At 41.3% G+C, this 26041-nt stretch overlaps 1 protein-coding gene across 3 annotated transcripts in view; it reads left to right on the forward strand.

Annotated features, from left to right (window-relative positions):
- Positions 1-18019: 18019 nt before the first annotated feature.
- SVEP1 (sushi, von Willebrand factor type A, EGF and pentraxin domain containing 1) overlaps positions 18020-26041 on the forward strand; it is a 115832-nt gene continuing 107810 nt past the window's right edge. For all 3 annotated transcript variants that reach the window (XM_015849871.3, XM_015849872.3, XM_085530196.1), the window contains exon 1: positions 18020-18699. In XM_015849871.3, coding sequence (XP_015705357.2) covers positions 18193-18699 — 507 coding nt within the window. In that variant the 5' untranslated portion in view covers positions 18020-18192. The remainder of the gene's footprint in view (positions 18700-26041) is intronic.

The raw sequence follows: 26041 nt of genomic DNA on the forward strand, positions 1-26041 counted from the left end.
TTCTGATTTAACTGACAGTAGAATGATGAAAATCTGTTTGTTCTCTGGCACCTCAGAGTCTCTAAGTCAGGCCTCATGGCTGAGATCCTGTCAAGAATTTAGCATGAATGTGCGCTCTAAGCACATGCACTGTCTTATCAGATGCAAGCAGTTGCACAGTTAAGAGCTATCATAACAGAAATGCAGTGCATCCTTCAAAAGGATGTTGAATATCCTCTTCACATGTACTTTTCGTTGTTGTTCATCCTTAATAGGAAGCTAGTCTCAAAGAAGTGTTTTGCAATCAATGAACTAAGAGTGGAGAAGAGAGATTAAGAAATACCCCTGAAAATACAAACAATGCCAGTTCCAAGTTACTGTGAGCTTGCATACAGTCTATACAAACCTTTCACAAGTTTGCACCCGGAGGTTTGCACTGTGTTATTTTTGGAAGGTGGGTGGGGTTCCTCCTCTGCCAGACATTTCTAGCTTTCTGTTGTGCTCTGTACAGGGCGTTCAGGCTATCCCATCTCCTGGGTGGTATCACTGGGTCTGTCTGCTGTTCCAAGGCTCTGACCTAAACATGGTTATGTTTAGACAGCGCCTCTGGGAGTCAGCTCTTCCTCTCAGCCTGTCTTTAAGATGGGGGATAAACAGACATCCAGCTCTCAAATATGCAGAGTGCTCTGTTCCTGCTGACTCTGTCCAGGTTTGCATGATGCACAAACACACTCCGGTACACAGCTCCCACAGTGACAAGCAGACAGGGCTTACAGCAGAGCACATCCTGCTGTGTTAGCAAGTGCCTTGTTCTTTGATAAACTGCAAAGCTGCTCTATCATATGTTTGTTGTACTTTTAGGCACCTGAATGAAACCTGATTCTCCATCCTGGTCCTGTTGAGCAGCCATGATAAAAGTATTGACCTGGTGACAAATGGGGGAAACATTCCAGCTATGTAAACAGATGGGAAACATTTCTTCTCCAGCATTCCTCAAGTAAGCTGGCTTTAGCCTTGTCAGCAACATCTGTGCATGATGTTCCTATTTCCGTGTCCACGTACACAAACTGGTTTCTTCACCACCATGAGCTGTCAAACACTGAAAGAAGGGGTTTCACTGCATAGTTGCCATGCCTGGCAAAATGTTTGAGAAGAAATCCAATGACCAGTTTGAGAATGCATATCCATAGGATGTAAAAACCACCCCATACTGAGTGAGGCCAAGTGTCGCTTTGAGAAGCAACTCACTTCCAACACTGGCCACCAGTGTCAGCTTTAAGAAAGCCACGCAACTGTACAAGAGAAAACATCTCCTGGTAAAATGTCTCAGTTTTCATCATCCAACAGCACAAGAACTTTTAGTAAAGTGTCATCATGAAGTGTATACCTGAAGTATTCAGTAGTGTTCAACAGCCATACTTAGTTCTTTCCTCTGAATCTACTGACCCTATTTGAACCACTGATGTTACTGTCCTCTAAAACAGTCCATGCTAGTTGAGTTCCAGAGTTTGTTTTTGTTTTCCACAGTGAAAGGAGAAAGATTTATTGCCTTACTTTACAAATTGGCTGCCCCAAAAATTTAATGTCTCTCACCCTTGCCCTCAAATTAATAACAACAGTGTTATCTCCATCCTCCACACCTGAGCTCTATATAGTTCTGTTATAGTTCTGTTCTCAGTTTAGTTTAGTTCAGTTCTCAGTCAGCACTTTGATAGAGTTATAGAACAGTTTGAGTTGGAAGGAAGATTCTACTTCAGCTCCCCTGCAATGAACAGAGATACATGCAGCTACATCAGGATTCACAAAGAGCAACCAGAGCTCCCAAGGGCAAGACTTATTTTGTGAATTTAGTGCCTTTTCTACTACTTTGTATAGTTTGACTTTGAGATGAGGCAAGAAAACAGATATATGATAACACTGAAGTGGCTACGCAAGAGGTTTATACATGTATGTATGTTTGCAGCGCTATTTATTCTGCTCTCTATCTGCATCTGTAAGTGCAAGTTGAAAGGATTCCTCTTTCTTTTTCCCTTCAGCATATACAGGGACTTGAAATTCACAAGGTGTAAGAGTATTCTCACACTGTACAATGGGCTCTGATATCTCTTCATTTAGATTGAGTCCATCTGGACCACAACAGTGGAAGAGAAATGGAAATTAAACTGTATGTAAAAACACACCTCTGGTAGCTTTCTGGATTCTCATTTCTCCTACAGCTAAGTCTCAGCTCTTTGCTTATACCTACAGGAATGCTGCCTTCAATGTATGTTGCAACCAGTTCGGTTCTAAATCCCACTAAACTGATTGCACCCTGCTAGCAAAGCTTTCATAGATTTGTTAGTTCATTAGCTTTCAAAACTCATTATTAATGAGTAACTGCTGGAATTCTAATCTGGACGGTATCTACTTCACCTTGTCTTGATTCTTTCAGATGCATTTCAAACAAAAAACAGGGAGCAGAACAGACAGCTTGATTCACCTATTTGCTAATCAGCGTCAGCATGGTCCTCAAAGCTAGACTGCTGTGGCATGCCAGAGATAGTGAGAGCTCTACATAACTAAACAAACATCTCAGAATAATAAACTGATCCAAACAATTTCCTGCACGGTCTCTCTGGAGTCAGTGGGCTCATGAGGTTTCTAAGAGAGCAGGGAAAAGACAACCAGCCCAGCCAAATCCAGAGCTACCGCCATAAAACAAACACTCTGCAAGAGCTATGTCAGCTCAGTGAGTGCTATTTCATGTTTTCAACCTGCAACAAAACTGAGAATACCAGCAGAGATCCAAGAATTTGGACATATGCAGGTGTCAGAACATGCTCAGAGGCTGTTCAGCTTGTGTTCCAGCATCAAAACTTCTACTGTAAATAAACTGCAGGCAGTGCTGTATGAAAACTTGCTTTTCTGGTGCACACCGGAATTGCATTTGGTATAAACATGGAAAAGCAAAAGTCACACTTTCAGGTGCTGAACACTGTTCTCTTTCTGCTGAAGGCACAGAGAGCAGCACGGAAGGGCACGAGACTTCCCATGAAGTTCTCTTCTTACCTGAGAAGCATACAGCATTATGTATGCACCTGTATGCAGTAATGACTGAAAATACATGAAGTTGTAGAATGGCAATGAGAAACTTCTTCCCCATGTACCCTCTATACCTCTTAGATTTTCTGTTCAAAACAACACAGCAAGAACAACTGATCTCTTTTCTAATTTGGAGCTGAAGTCTGACACTTATTGAAATGAATTGTAAATACTAACTTAGTCCAGTGTGTTTCAGATTTGCCTGAAAGATGGTAAGCCTGATTCAGCATACATTACTCATGATACTGCTGCCTTGCAGAGAGAGAGCAGCTGTGTCTACAGGGTCAAACCCTTCAGCTGTGTTATTTCCTACCTTCAGAGCTTTGGTAACCTGAATGGATCCCTCAAACACTTCAAGCACCCTTAAATATAGAATTAAGGTAGCAGACAGAGACTGCGTGTCTCCAGTAACAATCTGGAAAAAAATGGTGTGTTAGACACAATATAAATTTAAAAATATTTGGAAGGAAAAAGTAGCAGAGCCTGCCAGATGATTGTTTCACAACAGCTCTTAAGGTTTCAAAACTTGTTTTCAATGTGTGAGAGAGGAAAAACAAATCTCTTCCAATGCTTTCAGGAAGTTTAATCACAACAAATGGCCCTCCCAAGACACAGAAGTCCATGGTGGACACTTACTACCTCTTAGCAGAATATTTGTCACATTCATTACAAGAATCCTCTTGAATTTTAACTAAGATTTTCTCAAAAAATGTGTTTTATTAAACGAGGATGGATCTTTTCCCATTTTGAAAACCCTTGGGTAAATCTAGTAGACCTATCAGCTCTGAACTTTATGACCTTGTGACAAAGAAGCTGAATGCTTCTTGCACACAAGCCTTGACTCAAAGCCCAAGATGGTAACAGCAACACTCATTATCACTTTTTTAGGCAATGATTTTTTTTCTTCTATTAAATTCCCACTCTTACCCTCATAGCCTGAATATAACCCTTCCCATTCCCCTTGCTCCCTACCCCACCAGAAACCCTATGGGAGGACAGTGTGTAAAAATGTCATGTCAAAAGTGCAGACCTAAAAGCTTTGCAGAAAGACACACAGTGTTCATGCTGCCTGTATTTGTTGCTGAAGAGAAGGAGCACAGTGCATTTTGTATGTTCTGTATGTTCAAACGTGATATGCCAGAACCTCTGCTGGTGAAGTAAGTGTCTTGCCATTTAACCTCTTGCCACAACTATGCAGACTATTTAGCAATCCAAGCCAAGGAAGTTAAATTTTATTAGGCAGTTTGTGCAGTGCTTTTAAGCATTATAACATGTAAGTGGACAAATCCTTCCATATTCAAAGCCCAGAAAAATAAATGATCTTCCCCTTTATGTTTCATATGACTGTTTGAGATTGAGATTGTTTTATGAAACAATAACCAGCTTGATTTTCCAAGGTCATGTGCATGTTAGTGACAAAATTCAAATATAAAATGTCAATGAACTCTTAATTAGGTCAAGATGCCGAAGCAAAATTCCTTCTGTCCAAAGTATGATCTTTTTCCTCAGTAGGATAATTGAAATAAATGATGCCCATGAGAAAAGGCATGCTTTAACATCGAAATCCCATTTATCTAGATAAGCTTCAAACCCCTCGTTGTTTTGTTCAGATAAAGTTCATCTGTCTTTATTTGCAACTGATCTGGCTTTTTTTTAAGCTTAGCATAGTTGGGTGGTTTTTTTTTACCTCTGTAGCCTTCACAGTTAAGTTTACACTGTTGAAATAAAGGAATCCTTTGCCCTTTCTGTTTTCCCATTGTCTTCAAGCTCTTTATCTTAACCACTGTTTCTGATCTTAGTGGCTATCATACTTGGCCATTGTTAAAAACCAAAATCCAACAAACCACCACCAGGTCCCTCTTCACCCTAATGTTATAGGGTGAGGCAATGGTGAGATGGCAGGAAACCACACTTTCCTCACACAAATTGAATGGACGCCCATTACACTCCAGTGTAGTGAAGGATAGATGACTTGAGACAGTAATTCGCGCCAAAGACACAGGAAGAATATGAATGTGATCTGAAATGCTCCACTTTTTGTTTTTGTAAGAAGATATTTCAGTTCATTTTCCTCCTTCACTGTATTTACATTTGAAAGTACCCCCAGACTTACTCTTTTTATGGGATTGTTCAAGAGTAGTTATCATATCCATACATATTGGTATGTATCAGCATGTATCAGTATGTATCAGCACCAAAAAGACCAGTTGATCCCTGACTTTAAAGTTAGAAAAGTAGCCCCCCTTACTTCCAGTCATTACGGGTGAACAAACTAGATCTCAAGGCAGCTGTTTACCCATTCACCCTCTTGCAGGAGCTCATCATCTTTTTTCTGTGTTTTTCTGAGATGTTCTCTTTGGAGTTTTCCCCTAGAACATTATCATTCTAGCAGCAGAAAAGAGCAGAGGTAAATAGTAAAGGTGAAATAAAGGATGAAACAATAAATTGCATATTCTTATTTAATGGAGAAAGAAAAGAGTATGAGTGCTTAATGAGAACATAGCTACAGTTGCTGCTTTGCAGGGCTCTTGCTTGCTAGTCTTAAACATACACAGCTGAGATAAATTCATAAACATCAGTACATGAAATCAGCAAGTTTTAAATCTCAAACTAACTGCTTTGCAGAAAACAACATTTTTGTAATTCTTCACCCTTTCTTTAAGGACAAAAAGCAGTTTCTGCTTTTACCTCCCCTCTAGTTCTGCAACCTTTTTTTCCCACAAAATTGGAACTTTTCACTCTTTTTCTAAATCCAACTTTTTAAGACTTCACTGAGAATCTAATCTGTCACCGAACTTTACTGTGATTCAAAGGAACGTTCTTATCACACAAGTCTTTCCTGACCAGTCAGGTTTACATATCTGAACAGAAGCACTGAGCGTGTACATAACACTTCCTACATTACTTTCTGTGGGCATGCTGGCAACTCTTTTATCTGTCAGTTCTATATCGCATAAGATCAAACAAATAAAAGTAGGTAAATTGAAAATGTTGGTATTTATAAATCGCCATGTGTTTTAGAAACATGTGGTACCATAACTTTTTTTTTTTAAGGACACCACTGTAGTAAAACTCGTTGATAGAATTCATGGGACATTAGACACTCGTCTTCCCTCTTGTCCATAAAACTCTCTTTTCAGAGCTTTACAAGTTCACAGAACACTTTTAAAAACCATGTGAATGTTCACTGTGCTTCTGTTTTTAACATTAAAAATTTCTCAGGCTATAATAAAAATGTTATATTTGTGCTATATTATACTCCTTTTCCTTGTATTTTTTTAAAATACTGGAGTGGTACATAGCTAATCAGTTTATTCCTACAAATACTACAGGAAAACCTGCAAAAGCAATGGAAATTGGAACATTATGAAGGTAGAACAAAAGACACTGAGCTTAGCACTTCATTGGAAGAAACCTTTAGGGGAGAGACGGATTCTTTTCTAGGACTGTGTAAGTGATCTGCAAATAGTTTGGCACTCACTTGTCATTTCTTTGCTCCTGTCATTACAGTCAAGTGGGATTTGTTCTGATTATTTTTTTATCCAAATCACCTTGTTTCCTTGGAAGTTCAAAAGCTCATCAACTGTGAAGAGAGAGAGAAAAATAGCAGGAAAGTAAACTTCTACTAGTATGACTCTAGCCCATGGAAGCTGAAAAAAACCAAACAAACTGAATTTATACACATTAAAATCATTATTCTGTAACTATGATATCCTTGTAAACCTAGTGTGCTCTATGTTTATACGTATGACTAGATAGAGACTATAGGTACCAACTCAGCCAATTAATGTTCCAGGTTAATTTGTTATCTAAGACTGTCACTACTGTAAGTCTATCCATTTTCTAATATCAAGATGTTAAAGACTGTATACGCCTCTCACAGACTACAGATTAAGTAGTAAAATCATTATTTCTGAAACCTTATGCTGTGATACACAGTGTAAACACCTTAACCAGATGCATCAATCAAGAGTAGCTCGTGGGCTGGCACTTGTATATGCACAAACAGTAAAATGTAGGAAAAAAATAATAAACACATTCTTTGTGGAATAATTTTGCAATTATCTGCAATTACTTGTACACAAATAGGTAAACTATTTGCATAGCTTTCAGTGAAAAGGACAAATTTGAATTGGGGTGAGATTATCCAAAACATCCAGCATAGCTTCACCAAGGGCAGACCGTGCCTGACCAATCTGGCAGCCTTCTATGATGGAGTGATGGCATTGGTGGACAAAGGAAAGGCAGCTCTCATAGTCTAACTGTACTCATGCATAGCCTTTGATACAGGCCCACACTCCACCCTTATCTCAAAATTGGAGAGATGTAGATTTGAAGGCTGGACTATTTGGTGGATAAATAATTGATTGGATAGTCATAGCTAGGAGGTTGTTGTCAATGAATCCATGTCCAGGTGGCATATATCACAAGTAGCGCTCCCCAGTGGTCAGGTCTTGGGACCGGTGTTCTTCAGTATCTTTACCAATAACATAGACATCAGGACTGAGTTCCTCCTCAACATATTTATTGTTGATATCAACAATATCAACTTCATTGTGGTCTTCCAGCATTTAAGATACTTCATTGTGGTCTTCCAGCACTTAAGGGGAGCTACAAGCAGGTGTGGGGCCAACTTCCTATGCAGTCAGAAAGTGATGTCAAGGGGAATGACTTTACCCTAAAAAGATATTTATGTTAGATGTTAGGAAGAAAATCATTATTCAGAGGGTGGTGAGTCCCTGGTACAGGCTACCCAGAGAAGTTAGGGCTTGCCCATCTCTGGAGGCATTCAAGGCCAGGTAGAATGGGGTCCTGGGCAACTTGATCTAGCGAGCGGCAACCCTGCCTGCAGCAAGGGGCTTGGAATGGGACGATCTTTAAGGTCCCCTCCAACCTAAGCCATACTATGATTCTGAGATGAGACACTGTTTTGATTCACAAAACAAAGTTTAAAGCTAATTATGTTTTCTTCTGGCATGTTGAGGACAATGGTATTGTCATACAAAGGTATTGTACCAAAAAAGCAGTTCTGTAAATCACAACATCTTAAAGGCCTACCCATAAATTGTCACACTGTTTGCTGTACTATGAATACCACCCTGTGTCTGCTCTTGAGTAAAGGCCTGTGCAGATGCCTCCTGATTTCTGGAGACTTGAAGCTCCTTGAAAGGGCTGGATGAAATCTGGTTAGTATGTACTGATATCAAGGTATTAAACTGATAAGCTTAAAGAAGAGCAAAATTAAGAGTGTATCTTTTGTGTATAAATATAAGTCATGAAGAGGGAAAACGTAAACATTAAGTATAGGAAGAGAACTGAAACCACAAAGGACTGGAAAAGAAAATAGCAAAAGAGAGTGAAAGTACCTTTTTCCACACATTCAGGGCCTTCGGTCTCTACCTAGTGACCACTGAGCTCTAGTGTTCCCTCCCCCCCCCCCCCCCACAGTGTTTAAGTAGGTATTTATGAACTCTATTTATACCCTGCTGGATATAAAAAACATCTCCACACTACACTAAGTGATTCCATCCCATGCTTCTAGTAAAAACAGGTTCTTAATGCTTCGCTCCTGAGATATTAAGGGGCTTCATCTAGGTTAACCTGAAGCTGATAGATCTTTCAAAAATCCTACAAGACTTCTACAAGAATCCAACAGGCTATTAAAAATCATGTAGAAAATGGGGCTGAAACTGATGACGAACATCACAAAGCAGCAAGCAGCAATAAGCAGTAGTAAGTTACAGTCAGAGCCGAGCTTGGTCATAAGGCTGTATTTAGCACATAGCTCTGATAACAGCTCTGTAATCTAACATGGCCAAGAGTGAAAAGCTGTTCATGCATAATGAAGGTTTGCTCCACTGGCTGCTCTCATCCAAAGGTCTTCCCTTCCCAATCCTCTTTCCTTTTCCACAGCGCTCAACACAGAGACAGCCATTGTCTTTACTAATGACAGAGAACACAATACAGTAAGAGCACAGAAAACCTTCAACAAATATATTCCAAATACATCCCAAAGCCTGGAGTCTAATGCAAAGGAAAACATGGTTGGGATTTGCATAAATTTCAGTGAACATAGGACTGACAGCCAAAATGAAATCATCGTTTCCTAAAACAGTAGTTTCAGTTTAGTACGCCTGTAATAAGAACAGAACAACAAGTACATATAAGTAGAACAGCCTTATAAAATGGAAGAGTACTCAAAGTGAGTTGAATGGAGCCTCCAATGAGCCTCCAATGTGACTTAATTTTGCATGCCTTGAGCAATTTTAGGAGGAAAAAAAAATTGATTAATTCCTACTGATAACAAAAACAGAGTTTGTATAGGATACAGTAGAATATATTGACCATATTTGTTTGATCTCTTTTTCCTAAGTTTCATCTAGGGGCAGTGACAGCGCTATAAAGATTTTTGGTTTCATACTAGTAGTTCAGCTTCTAGTACGAAGTGTCCACTGACAAAAACTGCACAGATAATCTTGCACCATACACTACATGTAAAGATGTAGCAATTAACTTGTTTGCTTTTCCAAACATAACGATCCTTGCATTATTTCATGAGAAAAGATGAAGCCTACTTCTTGCATTAGGAAAAGCTGGGGGTAGAAGAAAGGCCTGAATGTCATGTAATGAACATTATGAGAAACAGAGATGTGGCAGTATACTACTAATAATTAACATTAACATGTTTCTCTGATGGATGGAAACACAGTCCTGTAGGAGTCCTTTCCCTTTATCTTTTTTATTAAACTGTAGAAGTCACAATCTTCTTAGAAATTAATTTCTGAATTATTCAAGACTTCATGAAAAAGCTGGTAATAAAATATTTTTAAATGTACTTGTTTTCAATGAAATATAAAAATACATAAAACAATACTGATCAGCTTCTTATTTCAGCTAATAAGCATTCTTTACCTCTTGAGTTCATTCAACATCAAATGCAAAAGCAGTGAGAGCAGAAGTCAACTGAACCGTGTTTATCTAACTGCCACCACCTGCCTTAGCTCCAATGAGGACACAGGAGCTGTGGTGGGGTACCCTGCAGCCCTACAAAGAATGCCAGGAAACTCTCAGTGCCAGGGCCTGCAAGGCTGATGGAGCAGCCTGGACTGGGGGCAGAAGGCCCCTAAGAGGATGCAGCAGGGCTGGGGGTGGGCATGGGGCTGTCTTCCTGCACTCCTGCAGCATGGGCATTCCAGCAGACCTGTATCCAGCAGAATTCAGGGCCATACAGAGCTATAAGGATTTTTATGAGCCTCCTCACACTGGCTACAGCACTGCACAGCAATGTTACACACACAGGAAGCCCACAGCAGTGCCCTGCATCACAGCCACAACAACCTCACACCACTCCTTGCTGGAAAGCCCCTCAATCTCTTGTTGGAACCATTGGAGCAGTGATTCGAGGTCTTCTGGACATTCTAGGAAAAAGGCTGCCCAGATCTCAAGTGGGAAGTTATGTTCAGGAGCCATGAGCACTGGCTCTGCAGTCCATCATCACAAGTGTTTAGGCAACAGCCTGGACTTCCATCACTCCCCGTCATTCATTGATTTTCATTTGTAATGGTGATACAATTGGGAAACAAAAATTGCATGTTTATTATCTTCACAATAATCCATCTTCCATGAAGTGTTCTGCCTTTCTGAAGACACCTTTTTGCCCGTTCTGGTTTGGATGCTATATAAATTAGTAGCAATCTCTAAGTCAAGGTTGCTTTTTACACCAAGTGTTTGTATCACAGGAGGGTGTTCGCTTACAGTTTCCTAGTATAGCAAACCTGCTTTAGCAGGGGGTATTGGACTATATGGTTTCCAGAGGTGCCTTTAGATCCACACGATTGTGAGATTCTCTGCTTCCTTGTAGATTCCATCTCCTTTGTGGTCACACAGTACTGATTCACTGATACAACTGGAAGTAAATCAAATGTAGGGGTCTCTTCCTTAGCTCTTGCTCTGGCAAAATTCCCATCAGAAATGGCTGGGAGTTATGCCTGAATATGGATGGAAGGATTAAGCCCAGAACATTCAGCTTCAGTTGGAACATCCTGATGATGTTTGTTGGGTTTTGTTTTGTTCTGTTCTGGCTTTTGGCTGAAATTTTAGTATTATTCAGCTTTTGTTAATCAGACAGCGGAGACACTCAGAACTGGGAACAGTAAGAGGACATACCTTAAAGGTCACTTCAACCAGAAACAAAGTCACAAGAACCAAATGGATCAGACTTCTAAAACAAGCGCTAAGCTCACTTACCTCCCTGGTTTAACTGCCACAAACACATACACATTCAAAGTGCGATTTCAAGTGGGCGAGTGAGCTCAACCCAAGACACAATGTGTCCTCCTTTCTGTTTGTCTTCACTCCTGATAGGCTGCTGAAAGCGGGCTGTGTAAGTTCAACCAAGGTTTTGTAAACTCTTGAGGAGTGAGGAATACCTCCTGTTAGGACAGAGAGGATGAAGCAGATGTCCAGATGAGGAGAGAAGGGAGGCGGATGCTGTCCCAGCTGTCTCAGCATTGTGACATAACTGCTGGCTGGGATATCCCAGTACTGTCTCCATTAACACATAAAGAGATAATTGGACTTTGCCACTGCTCTGGCTTTCATTTCAGTATTTTTCTTCTCCCCCTTTAGCTTCACTGAGCTTCAGTGTTGATTACTCACACTTTTTTTCTTCTTTCTTTTTTCTTTTTTTTTCTCTGTAGACTCACATTCCCTTTTCAACTTTGTTTATTTTCCCACCCCTGGCACTGTGGTTTTGAGGGATCTTCATCCTAATTTCTACTTTCATGTCTTCATCCTTGGTCTGGCTTGATTTCAAAATAATACTTTGAGTAATATGCACACAAAATCTCATTTTGAGGGAAACTGGGGTTCAGCATGAACCATGTCAGGCTGAACTAAGGTTCTACCTACTTTTGAATCCTCTCTTCCAATACCACATTTTAGGAAGCAATCAGAATCCCAGCAAGCATCGTTAACTCTATATCAAAATCTAGGATATACAATTTGAAGATTTCAGAGATGGAACTGATACATTTGCACAACTGTAAAGCTTTGGATAGATTTTTATTCCACTAATAACTTTAAATGATTAAATAATAATTAAATTGTAAACCTTAAATTATTTAAATAACTGCTCTTCTAAGCATACAGTTTTGGTGTCCAGTGCATTACATGGCTTGGAGTTTGGTTACTTAGGTATACACTGTTGCATGTAGCATCTCCTTCTGTATCACATCCTTGACATTTTCACATAATGACACTTAATCTTTGCATACGAAGCGTTATTGGAATTGCTTCATATTCATTGTCTCTGATTTTCTCATGATTTCCTATCTACTGTATTATTTTGCCTATCAATCATATCACTTTCCAGTTAATCATTTTTCCAGGCTAGAATCACTTCTTGTCTGAGAGAGGTATTTTCAAGAATACCAAAACATCATGACAACTTTAATCTTCCTGGGTAATGATAAAAGTCATACAAACTTTAATGAGGAAGCAATAGCCCTGGGGACTTTAGTCCTTTCTTGCCCACAGAGAAAAGTTACAATTCTTAACTTGGGAGTTTCAGTTTTGGTAGAAAAGAACTGTTCCATGCGCTCCAAGTCTTTTCTCCTTGAGTCTCAATCTTTGGTATTGCTGGAAATAACAGAACATAAATCCTTTGGAGAAGAGAAAATAGAAATGTATTCTGATTCTTCTACAGCAAAGTCCTACCTCACTGGGTTAGTGGGGAATGAATACCACATGAAGCGTTCAAGCAGTAACTGCGCACTTTAAGTAAGTGGAGTATAAGTTTGCCAGTGCTTTTGTGTTTCAAGATCATATTTTGCAACAAGATAATGCAACCTGGAAGAGCCCATCGACCAAAACAGCATTTTAAAGGTGTTAACTTATTTTGGAATAATAATAATAATAATAATAATAAAATCCTGAATAGATGTAATGCTACAGACTTTGCCTGGATCTTCCATCCTGCTGCACTGTCAAAGCCTTCAGTTTTCCTGCATCTGAACCTGTCTTTTATGACCGGAGATGCCTTTCATAGTTTTCTCTTACTTAGTTTTTGCCTGGATCTTTACAAAAATCATGCAATCCATACTTTGGGGTACAGTATTTGCTAAAATAGAGTCACTTTGGCATGAATGTCGGGACTTTGTGCTTAACAGGCACAGCATGTTTTGTGAAGTCTCATGAGCTTAGCCTAAAAGCATATTCAACATCTGCTGTGCAAACAAAGACTAGCAGATGTTTTAATTTTGCCTACCTTTTTTTTTTTTTTTTTTTTTTTTTAAATCTTGGAAGCTAGTCATATTATATTCTTAGTGTGCATTGGGCTTGTCTACAAGTGAAGATGAAATTCATTGTCTGAATACTGCAAAGCAATATGAATCTTGTTTTTCTTTTTTTATAGCTTGAACTAATAACCCATTGCCTGGATCGTTCAAGTGCTTGTTTGCTCTGCTGAAGACTGAAACACCCATCCCCTTTACAGACCTCTGCCTGAAAGCAGAAACTTTTGGCAGACTGACTCTTCCCCTCCTACGTAATAATCTTTTTCCAAAGTCATGTGGACAGACACTTTGCCCTCATTTAAGGGCCGTGTACTCTCTTCAGTCTGTGTCAGAACTCCCAGAGGTGTCAATGGGATTTGCACGCATAAATCAAAACTGACTGCTCTCAATTTGTGTGTGTTTAAACAATTTATGTGGGAAGTCTGAACTTCAAGTTTCTAGTCCTGAACAATTCATCTTAAAATAATTAACGCCAGTGAATTTTTGGTATTTGAAAGAATTCCAAAGTATGTATCTATCCTAGCTTTATTTAATGATAAGTGATAATTTAACAGTGATCTCTTTTAAAGAGCACTATTACTTTCACAGAAGAATTGTTAACTTCCTCCAAGCAAGTTGCTTCATATTCTGCTTGAGCCAAGAAAAGCCAATACCTAAATGTCAAAAAAATCACTCAATATCTATTACTGAGACATGTATTGCCTAGCCTCAATACCTCAGTTTTAAATGTAAAATACATCCTGATCTCTCCTTTGTACTCCTTTCACCACTGCTGCTTAGATTATATATATATATACCCAATGATTAGAAACTGCTGAATCAATGTGTTCCAGCAATACAATCCAGAGTGGAGAGCTCTCAAGGGTTGGTCCTGCTCTTTGTCATAGTTTGGAGGCAGCAGGCTGTATGTAGGTAAGCCATTGGCAGCAGTGCTGCTCTGGAAGGAGAGTATTTTAGGGCTGAGGAGAAAATTCACCCTCCAGCACTTGGGCTGGACCTGTCCTCTCAGCCCTTCTCTCTCAGCTACAGGAGGAAGAAGCGACTTCCCACAGCTCCTTCCTCTTCCAACTCCTTTCCAGGAAGACTTTGGATTCCACACACCAGTGACTGCCTTCAGGGCACTTCTTCCCTATTACAGTGTTAATAGATCCCCAGTAGGCAGATTTCAAAGGCAGTTTGTAAGAATGCAAGTTCCCATTTCTTAAAGTCTATTCCTGCTAGCTTTGCTCCTCATGCAGAATTTTCAGCACCCCTAGATGAAACACTGTCTGATATCCACAAGGGAAGTGGCCAGTGCAGATTAATCCTGTGCCTTGCCTATGGCTTTTCATCCGTAAGGAAGGATGTCTGGCTCTGCTAGCTCTGTATTGTGTGAGGTTTCCCCAGATGGATGCTCTGGTGAGCACAAAGGGAGACTGAAAAAAAAGCTGAAGTAACATCAGGTTCTTATTTCTTCTCAAAAACCGTCATTTTAGCTCTAGCTTCTACAATTTAGAACACTGCAAAGTTCCTTTGAAGGGCGTAATGTTTCAGTTGCAGCTGAGTTTTCGCCACAGCACAAAGCCACTAACAGAACATCTTCACAGTAGAAACAAAACTGACCTGCATTTTTCCAAAAATTGTAGGGTATTTAATACTGCAGCATTGCCTCTGCAGGCATAAATTCTGCGTGGGTTGAGCACAGGGACGTATTTTGTCCAGCTGCATTTGGGGGAACTTGAAGGGGGAGGAATATAATGCTTTCCTTCTCCATATTTGGAAAGATGGTTGGCCACGTTTCATTGAGTAATTCAACCAAAAAGCTATTTGGCTAAAGGACAGCAGTCCTCAGACTGCTTGTTTGCAGAAGGACTTTTAACTGGGGGTATAGATTTCCCTTTTGTTTAGTAATCAGGGTGCCGCTAAATGACCATATGATCTTGATGGGAGACAGTAAAGAATTACTGGAATTTGTGAAGTCTGTGGATTTTAATAAGATAATTAAAGAGATAGGGAATGTGATTGTAAAAGTAGCTGAAGTTCTGCTCTTAAACAGCCCCTGTCAGGAAGTCAGCTCTCTTTTATCACATGACGACAGCACTTTATTCACAAGATCTAGTGTTTTTTTGTTACCTGCTGTTTTGAAATGGAATAGAGTCACAGCCCAACGCCACCTTCTTGTGCACTCTGTCACCACAGGCCACGTGGAACTGGTATTATCTATTCTAGTAGCGAAGTCCAAGGCAGACATTTTGACTTTCAGGGACACTCAAAGTGGGAAAAAATTCCTCCTGCTCTCTCCTTCCCCATCTGCTACAGATCAGCATGAACCAAAGCACAAATAATATGCATGAATACAACAGGGAAAAGACCATCAAAAGCAGAGGGCTTAAGCATATCAACATGGAAAGGATTTGTAAAGAACTGGCAGACAGGCTTGGAGAAGGCAATTTCATTACAACAGAGATTTCCACTGGAAACTGTGCTTTCAGAAAAGCTTAGTGAACATACAGTGAGCACAATTCTACTGCTCACATGCACACAACCTCCTCCTCCATCACTGACAAGACACCTTTTATTTTGTAAGCAGAATCCTCTGGATAAAACGCCTTCCTGAGAGAAGGAGCCTGAATCTAAGATTTTTAAAATTCAGTTTATTCCAGAAATTATTCTCTAGTTCTTTCAGCTCAAATCACAACATGAACACATTAGAATACTTCGGACACTGTCCTCACTCTCTCCCCCATACACCCAGACTGTGTTTATTACAAATGTTAATGCTTCACGGTATCACATAATGCTTTATTTAGTGCCTCCTCTCTGCATCACAAGGTTGAGTCCCAGTGATTTTAAAGGGAATTACCTGCACCATACATGTGGGAGAACACATAAGCGAAGATTTTTTACTCATTACAGGTCACCAATTCTTTTTGAAGTCTTTCACAATTTAATTAACCACAAATCTAAAGGAAACTTACACTACACACTTCAATTTTTGCGTCAGTACCATGAGAGGGTCTCAGTCTTGCATCCAGTCAGAGCTTTGCAGTTCACCTGTTTACTCATTTTTGCTTTGAACTGACTATGTGACTAATGTGTTTACATCTTTAACTGATGACTTCACTTTGCTTCCCTTACATATAAAAAGAGACTCAGTACAAGATGCAGGGCTTGTGTGACCTATGAGAATGAGCATTTCACAAATTATGTGTGTATCAAGTGCTGATATATAAGTACCCTGTTTTTTTGTTTGTTTGTTTGTTTGTTTATTTTGGGGGGTGGGGGCTAGATAGCTAATACTGAAATTAATTGCAGTATTTTCAAAGTTAGTTCTACCTGGTTGCCGTCTCTCACGCTAGCAGTACAGATGGTGCATAGGAAAAATGGCCACCAGCACGAAGTGTTCTTCCTTTGCTAAAAGTGTTTCCAGTTCATCCTCCTTTCCTCTTCTTCTGCATCCTACAAATTCATTAAAAATTCGAATCTGACTATTGTTACAAAGACATGGGGGAAAACAAGGGAACTGACAGTTACCTTGCCAACAAACCAAACTGGCCTAGAGAAAATTGCATCTTGATTGTGACCTGAACATTCAGAGTAATGGGAACACGTCATAACTGCAACGATTCACTTTCCCCTAGGAGCACCTTGTAGAAACCACTCATTTCATCCACTTTCACCTTCTCTTTTTGGCTATAGCTTCCCATTCTGGGTTCTGCATGTATTGCAGATGAAGAATGCTTCAAGGTACAGCAGTATCGTTACTCAGCCTGCAGGGAATGCAACTGAGGCACCACTTCTTTCATCCCTCAAAGGTTAATGGAGCAAATCAATTTGCTGGGGGAGGCGAATGTGGTAGAAGTTCCCAAATGCCCCTTTCAAGGCAAAATGTTGTCTGCCATTACCAGATCGAAGCCAAGCATCCCAATGTTGAAACGGGTCACTGTGACATAAGCAAGACAAACTGATTCATCAGTAGCATACATCTCAGTATCAAAACTACTCCACATACACCTCCCTGAGAGTGAGTGCTATCCCCGTTTCAAGTACAGTGTGGCAAAATTTCACCTAAGAAATGTATTTTTGCAAAGTAATTGATATATGTTGGAACCACACATCAAATGCATCATTTCAGTAATTAAATGGTATCTCCTCTCCCGTAGTCCCTTGTCAGCTGTAGAGGAATTTGAGTACTGCTGGAAAGTCAAAGGAGCAGCACTGGATTTTCCATCAGGACTAAGTAATTCCATTAAACATAAATGTGAGGTTTGACTTGCAAATGTACCAGCGTGTATGCCACGGCACTGCTAAATGGCAACAAAAGTAAACAGAGAAGAGAAGGGCTGGGAAATGAAGAAGAAATACAGAGGCGAGCTGCAATCAACAGGTTTACCTGGCTGATCAGTGAGCTCCAAGTGGATTTTCCTGAGGCTGAGTTACTGCATGAAACGGAGCTGACCAGCTAGAGCGATGGTTAATAACAAATTAGAGAGTGAAATGAGCTTAGGTAGCCGCACCTCCGTGGCGGCGTGCAGAACGAGCTCTGCCTGGGGGCCGCGGGTCGCCGGCCACCCCCGAGGCTCCGGTCCCTCCCCACCCCGCCGCCGGGACACATCGGGGCGGGCCGGGGCGGCGGGGGAGGGCCGGCGGGGCGGGGAGGGAGCCGGGGGTGTCGCTCCCGAGCGGCGAGGGGCCGAGAGCGGGGCGGGCACCTCCGCCGCGGGGGAGGCGTCTGCGGCACGGCCCGCGGGGGGATTAAAGGGCGCGGGTACCTGAGGGGGCCGGCGGCAGGGAGCGCGGAGGCGGGAGGTGGGGCGCCAGGGGGCGAGGAGCAGCCGGCAGCCGCCGCCGTCCCGCGATGTGGCCCCTGGTGGCTCTGTGTTGCTGGGGGGGACTGTCCCTGCCGCTGTCCCTGGCGCTGTCGGCGCCGCAGGGTCGGGCGGCGGCCCTCGCTTCGCCCGCCCTCGCCTCGCCCGCCCCGGCGCCGCCGCTGCCGGACACGACGGAGAGCAAAGTGGAGAAGCTGGGCCGCGCCTTCAAACGCCAGGTGCGGCGGCTGCGGGCGCGTAGCGGGCGGCTGGAGCTGGTGTTCCTTGTGGACGAGTCGTCGAGCGTGGGGCCGGCCAACTTCCTCAGCGAGCTGCGCTTCGTCAAGAAACTGCTCTCCGACTTCCCCGTGGTGCCCGCGGCCACGCGCGTCGCCATCGTCACCTTCTCCTCGCGCAGCAACGTGGTGCCGCGCGTGGATTACATCTCGCGGCGGCGGCCCCAGCAGCACAAGTGCGCCCTGCTGGGCCGGGAGATCCCCGCCATCGCGTACCGAGGCGGCGGCACCTACACCAAGGGCGCCTTCCAGCAGGCGGCGGTGAGCGGCGGCGTGCGGGCGTCGTGGGTGCGAGCCGTCGTGTGGAGAGGAGGAGGGAGTGGGGTTGGTCCTCCGTGCCAAGGTGGTGTGGTATGAGGGGTCGGTCCTTCGTATGGTGTGCGGTCCGTTTTGAACCTGTGTTTGGTGTTTGTGTGTCAGAGCCTTCCCTGTGGTGCGGGGTGAGTGGAGGTAGTAGTGGAGTGATGGTGGACTCACAGTTGGAGTTGGAAGGGACCCCAAAGGGCATCGAGTCCAACCCCCCTTGGTAATCAGGGGCATCTGCAGCTCCATCAGGTGCTCAGAGACTAGCCATGCCTCCAAGCACTCGACTTTTTCAATCTTTGAACAGTGTTTTACTGCTTCACCACCTTTATCTTCATTATATCCAGTCTGAAGCTGCTCTCTTTTAGTTTGAAACCCATTCCTCTTGTCCTGCCTCAACAGACCCTGCTCATGATGTGTGTGATCCTTCATGTGGTGATGTGGTTTGTGATGGTTGTGTGGGGGTGGTCTGGTGTTTGACCTTGCCTGTGGCATAGGTATTAAGGGGCACCAGGCTGTGTGATAGTGGCAGATATGGTGTAGTCTGGTCACCACAACTCCTTGCTGTTGTTTCATACCACCTGTTCTTTTGGCTCCCCTTTTCTCTGCTGCACTGGAAGGGAAATGCCTGAAATGCACTTAAAAGAAGCGTGGAGGCAGTGACCTGATTTCAGAAGTGACAGATAGACATATATATGAGTCAAGTTTGGCATGTGCCTTGCTTCTTGGCAATGGGATGTGGTTCCGCAATAGCTGTCAGCAGCCAGGGATATCTGCATGCTGTCGCCAGGTGACTATTTTAATTGCTCATGACTGGCACAGTTGCCCTCAGGCTGGCATGTCATGTACCAATAGGTAGAAGTGTGTCCAGGTATCCTTTGTGGTGGTGGTAGGCAGTCCTATAGCACAGTAGTGGTGGGGCAGTGCTTGTTGTGTTGTCACTTGCAAGTGCTGGAGAAGTTTCCCAGTTGATGGTTGTGGATGGGCGGTCTGCTCTGGAAGCTCTTTTTTTACTAGAGGAGACTTGGCAGTTCCTTGCTACTTGGCTTTTGTCGTGTCTTATTTCTGGTAGTGAGCTGTAGTTAAGCACTGATAGCATTTATCTTCAGATGTCTTATGCAGTCTCATTTGGAGTCCATGAGTAAACTGCAAGATGTACATCAGTGTTGGGCTTAAGAAGTTGATATCAATACTCTCTTCAGGTTTGGCAGGAGGCAAGAATACCATTTTCCAGTGTGCTCAGAGTTTACATGGAAAACCTCCTTTAGGAAGACACGTCCCTGTGATAGATTTTCATTGTAGAATCAAGATTTGATGCAGATCCATCTCAGGGATGCTGTGTCAAAAAGTTAATGATTCAAGGTAAAAATACCCTCATGAACAGAACTTAAGTTGAACAAACACTTTCTGTTTTTTGTTTTCTTGGATACAGTCTTGTCTAATCATTCATTTCAAACAAAGTAAACAAAAATTCAGTTCAGAAACCTACAATTTAGTTTTGTGAGTACAGCTATGTGGGCATAGCAACATTGCTGTAATTTTACACTCTGGTCTCAGAAGAACTTGGGAAGAACCATATTCATATGACAGTGTTAGATTAACTAGGTTCGATTTTGCTTGGTTAGCTGACTTCTGGTTGAAGATACTGTCCTGTGGTTTTGTTCCGTGTGTCTTCCTCAACTACAACAAATTACAGCCTCAGGGAACACTCTCCTTTCTAGGACTCCTCAGATGACTGACTGTTCTGTGTTTAAAATGCCACTACTGGAATAAATTTGTAGAAGTATTTTAAGTACAACAAAATTGATGTTCCCCAAGGACTCTTTTACTGTCATCTTCTCTTTTTAACTGTCTTTTGTTAAAATAGTAATTATTTTTTTTCTTTCACTTTCCTAAAATGTCTCAGTTTTATTCATATTCCTTAATGTGGGCTTTCTTCTGTTTCAAACCAGAATTTTCTGCTTTTTTTTTTTTTCAAAAACTAGAAGTGTTTGCAAGCCATGACAGACTTCTAGAAATAGTATCAGTTAAGTACTGTTGTAACAAACTGGAGGAAAGCACATTGTTATAATCATAGAGTCATTAAGGTTGGAAAAGACCTCTAAGATCATCCAGTCCAACCATCAACCCATCACTGCCATGCTCTCCAATCATGTCCTGCAGTGCCTAGTATATATGTCTAGTATAATCCTAGAGCTCAAGTCTTCATGCAGGTGGGTAAGTCCTAAAGTGATTAATTCAAGTTTATGGCATTTTTATGAAAAAATGAGGCAAAGGAAAAGAGATAAGTGAATTCTGTAAGATTATCAGGGCAGTCAAGCAGCTGACCTGGAAGCAAGGTGTAGTAAATGAATGTGAACTAGATGTTCTTGTATTTACTGCTCAAGAACCTGTGTCAGCAAACAGTACATTTAACATCCTGTGAACGCAGAACTGTTCAGTTTCACTGACTGTTGCATGGCCACACCATATGCATCTTCTTCACAAAGGAGTTCTCATTGGCTCTGCAGTTTTGCATCCCCTCCAGAAGTGGTTTATAGAAAGGTTTCTTGAAAATTTCTACGCTTTGTCAGAAGTGTCCATGCTTACATACCAAACTTTGTCATTTCCACCCAGCAAGTAAAACATGAATCCTACAGGGTACATGGAAAGACATCAGACAGGAGACAATACCATGATGAGGAGGGCTGAACTACTGTCAGTGTCTGGTTTTGTACCCTTGTTTGTGATTTCATTTAACGTGTGAGCTAGCAAGTGTAAAATACATTTGCTGGTATAAGAGAGCCTAGTGTTTGTGTTATCTTTCTCAGTGACCAAAGTGGCAGTGTTTCTGCTGTGATAATCTTTGTTCTAAAGCTCCAGGAACTGGATTTAATTGCAGGTATGGTTTTAGAAATAAATAAATAAAATAAAAATAAAAATGTGCTTTATCTTTGGTTCATCTAAGAGCTTCATTATAATTACAATTTTACTCTTAAAATTTAGTTATCTGTAAGAAATATAGTTAGACTTTACTATTAACTTGTAAAGTTTGTTGACCTCCTGGCTAACCTTCAGATGCTGTAACTTCTTATCATTTGATTACTGCTCTTCAGCTTTACAGCTTTCTGGCTTTAGCTTCACTTTTAGCATGTGAGGCATGTACAGAGGAAACTAGGTAACAGAACCACACCTTCGGAGAGTACCAGTCAAAACCCTTGTATCCAGTTCCTGAAAATAGATGATGAGGTGACATCTACTTTGACGCAGCATAAGCTCTACTTTGTGAGGTTGGAGTTAAGTAACAACTCTGTGGGAGATGCTTGTTTGTATGTCTTGGCTTCCTGAAACTGATGATACAGTCCTCACCTACAGCAAAAAGCTGTAGCTTGGGTGAAAGTGTAAGCTTATTTGACAGTATGTACGTATGCATGATAAATGGGGAAAGAGTAACAACATGGAGTCATTCAAAACTGCTAAGATCCACCGAACTCCCTTCAAAGAACATCAGTGCTGTGGCTTGCCAAAGTTACTATATTTTTTTCAGATTGCATGTCTAAAAACATTTAGATTGTACTAGGAAGTACAGATGTAGAGTTCTGTAGAAAATTCTTATTAATAACAAAATGCAGCAGTTATTTAGAGATGTTAACTTGGAGTTACGAACTTGTGCGGCAGTCCTTCCACTAATGCATACATAAATAGAAATAGTGTAAGGGCAGGAAACTGGTCCAGTTTTTGTTGATAGGGCAGTACAACCTACGTGCAGTGAATGTTATGCACATTATGTACTGCATATTGGAAGTCTGTAGAGCTGTTGCAATAGAACTCCGTTTCAGAATAGCTGAAACAGAACTGAGGAAAGTAGGCTTGAGGAAGTGCTGCTCTTGTCTTTCAGGGAATACGTCTAAAATGAAGATAACTTGATGGAATAAAGTGCTGAGTTTTCCAGGTGCCTGGCACTCTCTATTCCAAAATCTCAGCATGCTCCAGGATTAGATGAAATAGTGTTTCAGTTGGAGGTTTTGGTCTTGAGAGGTAATCACTGCCAGCAGCACCCTTAGCACCTTTGGGAGCAGTGTGTGTTTTTTGCCTGATTAATTATGAAATAGAAATGAGGGACTGCTCGTACTGGAGTAGGAATTAATGATGCATCCCCAGTGCTGAACAGACAAGACTAACCATAGTCACAGTCACATACGTGCTAGCAGAATAGTGTTCCATTGTTATAGATGAACAGTTCATATGTCCTGAAACTGCACTGATTGTTATGAATTCAAAAAAGATGAAAATAGAAATTTAAACAACTCCATGTAGCAGCTTGTTGACAAAATAAGTGCTGTTTCTAAAAAGACAGGCTATATTCTGTCTTACAATGTAACTGGAAATAGGAATTCTTGTTTTTCAGTACCGAACTAGGAATCTGTAGGTTGCAGTGCTCTTGAGCTTAAGTCAGAATTAAGAAAGTCATAGCCCAACCTAAACAGACAAGCTAGTTGTTCTAAACAGCTTGGCAAAGCAGTCCCTCCTGAAGGCTTTGGGAGTTGTTCTCTGTTCTTATGGTAATTGTTAATTAAGCAAAAGCCCTGTGTGTTTGTTGTGTTTTGTTTTTTTTTGAAGTTCAGCTTCACACCCCTGAAGCTGGTGGTATGTGTAAGTGGAAGGTCTGTCACAACACCTACAGACTCATCTGACACATTTTCTATTTCTGACTGTCTCTTGTCTGTACATATAAAATCTGACTTTTGTATCTAACCTGATCTTGAGGGAGCATGATAAATGGCCAGCCAATATGTCAGATGCAGTCTTCTGTTAGATCATCGATTTTTATTTAAAAATAATAGTTATAATAATGAAGTTGCATCATTACATTGAGAAGATTAGCGTTTATAGTCATGTATGTTGCTTGTTTACCAGAAATGAGTTTATGGATTTAAATTCCCATGACCTCTGCAAAATCAGCAGCTAGTAATGAGAGAGCAGGAGATCCAGTCTGCCTTATGGCACTGTTCTCCACATATCGGATGAAAGCATTAGTCAGATGGAGCTGACGGACTGTTTGACAGGAGTGGGTCTCCATGGGTTTTACAGTTCTCATGGGTTTTACAGCCTTACAGTTTGTGTTTTAAGAAAACAGAAGTCAACCTGGTTTACCTCTTTGGTTACCAGAGCTGGTTGTTAACAGCTACTGAGCAAATTGAGAGTGGAGTTCCTGTCAGCCATAGTTAGTGTCAGCTCTAACTCCACTCTTTAATCATTGTGGTAGTTGTGAAAAGTAGTTGTGCACACTGCAGTTTCATGTAGGTTTTGCCAGTAAGACTAATGAAGCAGGGTCAGAGGCAACGTACACATCCACACATGGTTCACTGCTATTGAACCTAGCTGAAGTAAGGATACCTTAAAAATTTATGAAGTAATTCTTTTTTTTTTTCTCTGGCTTATTGGCCAGGACTGGCAGAAAGTTTTATGTGCAACATATACAGGATTAAATGGAGTGACTGTTTTCTCTGATGGAGAACTTTGGTCTGAAATTGGTCTGCTTTTGCTCCCAGAATCATCTTGCATTTGATATTTTGCACATTAGCAATTTATTATCTTCCTTTTAAGTTAAGAGTAATTTTAGTTTTTAAAATATTAAGTATATATCTTAAAGGCACACTGCAGGATCTGAAGGAATTGCTGGATACTATTTTGACTTATCAGAGCAGCAGAAAAAACTAAATTGATTGATGTAAGGTGTAGAAGAGATTTAGCTTGCCTTCAGGCAGACTCCAGCACCTCAAGTCTGAGGTCTTCTGTCCCTATAGAGACTGACTCTTCCCATGCACCGCACCTCTCTATGGCAGTTCTAGGTCAAGATCTTTATTCCAGCCACTTTCTCTCCACTGAGTGTAGGGTGCTGCAGATGTCTAGACTGACAATGTAGCTCCAGATTCAGAACTGAAGTGAGCTGCTAGGTTCCTTTCCGTTATTATTCATCTTCTTTTTCCTTCAGTGTCCCTAGAAGCAATAGGTTTGGTAATTCTGTTGAAAAGCAGAAAATACTATTGAGTGTTCTCCAGTTTTTTGTTGCTTTTTAAAGAATTGGTTGTCATGGTTTGAAAATGTCAGCTCTTTAATACTTAAGTTACCATCCATCTTTACATTTTTGTACAGCTTTTGCCTAGAAATGTGTTTATCCAGTTTTCTCTGAGAATGGCAAACTAGTCCGCAAAAGAACCAGAAGGTGCAGTTTCTTTCTTTTATTTTGAGATGGTTGTTGTGGCATATGATTTACTGCTTGTTGCACTGCTGTGGGTTTGGCCAGCGATACTCAAATATGTTCGTGGTTATAGGCAGCAGAAATAATTACTTTGAAGCTGTGTGAGGTGTAGTCTAAACCATACACTCTGTGCAGATTTTGAAGTTCAAAGGAAAGTGCATCAATTTTTACTAGTTTCCAGTTGTCTGTGTTTCCTGAGGTTTGGAGTTGCAAAGAGAGAAAGGTGCACCAATATCTGATGTGTTGCTTATTTGCTGAGATGAGCCTCTTTTAAAAGTCACTATTATTGTCAGTATCATAAAGCCTTTAGCCATTTCCCAGTGTAATGCAGAAAGTGGGAAACGCTGCAATAGCCATAAACTCAGGTCTTATAGATACGTAGCAGAAGTAGAAGACAATGAAATAAATTTCTCACCACTACAGTTTGTGGGGTTATTTTTTTTGTTAAGTGTTTCAAGAATAGAGTTAATTTTTCCTGAGAAAACCATTTTCTGCCCCCCTCTCTCTGAGCCTTTGCCCGAGTGGTTCAGTACCTCTGATCCTCATTGCTTAAGGCTAGCATCTTCACAGAGAAATATGTTACTTCGTGTTGTTTCCCCCAGAGACACAAAGCCAAACCAGGAGCATCACTGAGTAATTCACAGGTGTCAAACTTTTTGGTTTTCCTGGGCAGCTTTGAGTGAGGAGGGATTGTCATGGGCCACATATACATGGGTTGCTATGAAAGTAATGCCTCTTATTTATTTCTTGGGAAACTACAAGAGTTACAGAGAGCACAGTAATGCTTTTTAATAGAGCAGGTTCTCATCTACAAAGTACTATTTTCCAGCATAGACATCACCATCAATTCCGCATTTTCATCATCAGTGCCATGTTTGTACCAGTCTGCACTGGCGGAGGTAACCACTGTCACTGTTGCCACTGCTGAAATGCACCACTCACTGACTCACTGTGCTCTCATCTAGTGTGATATGTGACCTTGTATTTGTGACACTAATGCATAAGTCTGCTTCAGTGGAGGTAGCTGCAATTCTTAGTGAGCTCTCAAGGTGTTCATTG

The sequence above is a fragment of the Coturnix japonica genome, chromosome Z (genome assembly GCF_054131305.1).
Source record: "Coturnix japonica strain WE chromosome Z, WE-NBRP24, whole genome shotgun sequence".
Taxonomy (NCBI): Eukaryota; Metazoa; Chordata; class Aves; order Galliformes; family Phasianidae; genus Coturnix; species Coturnix japonica.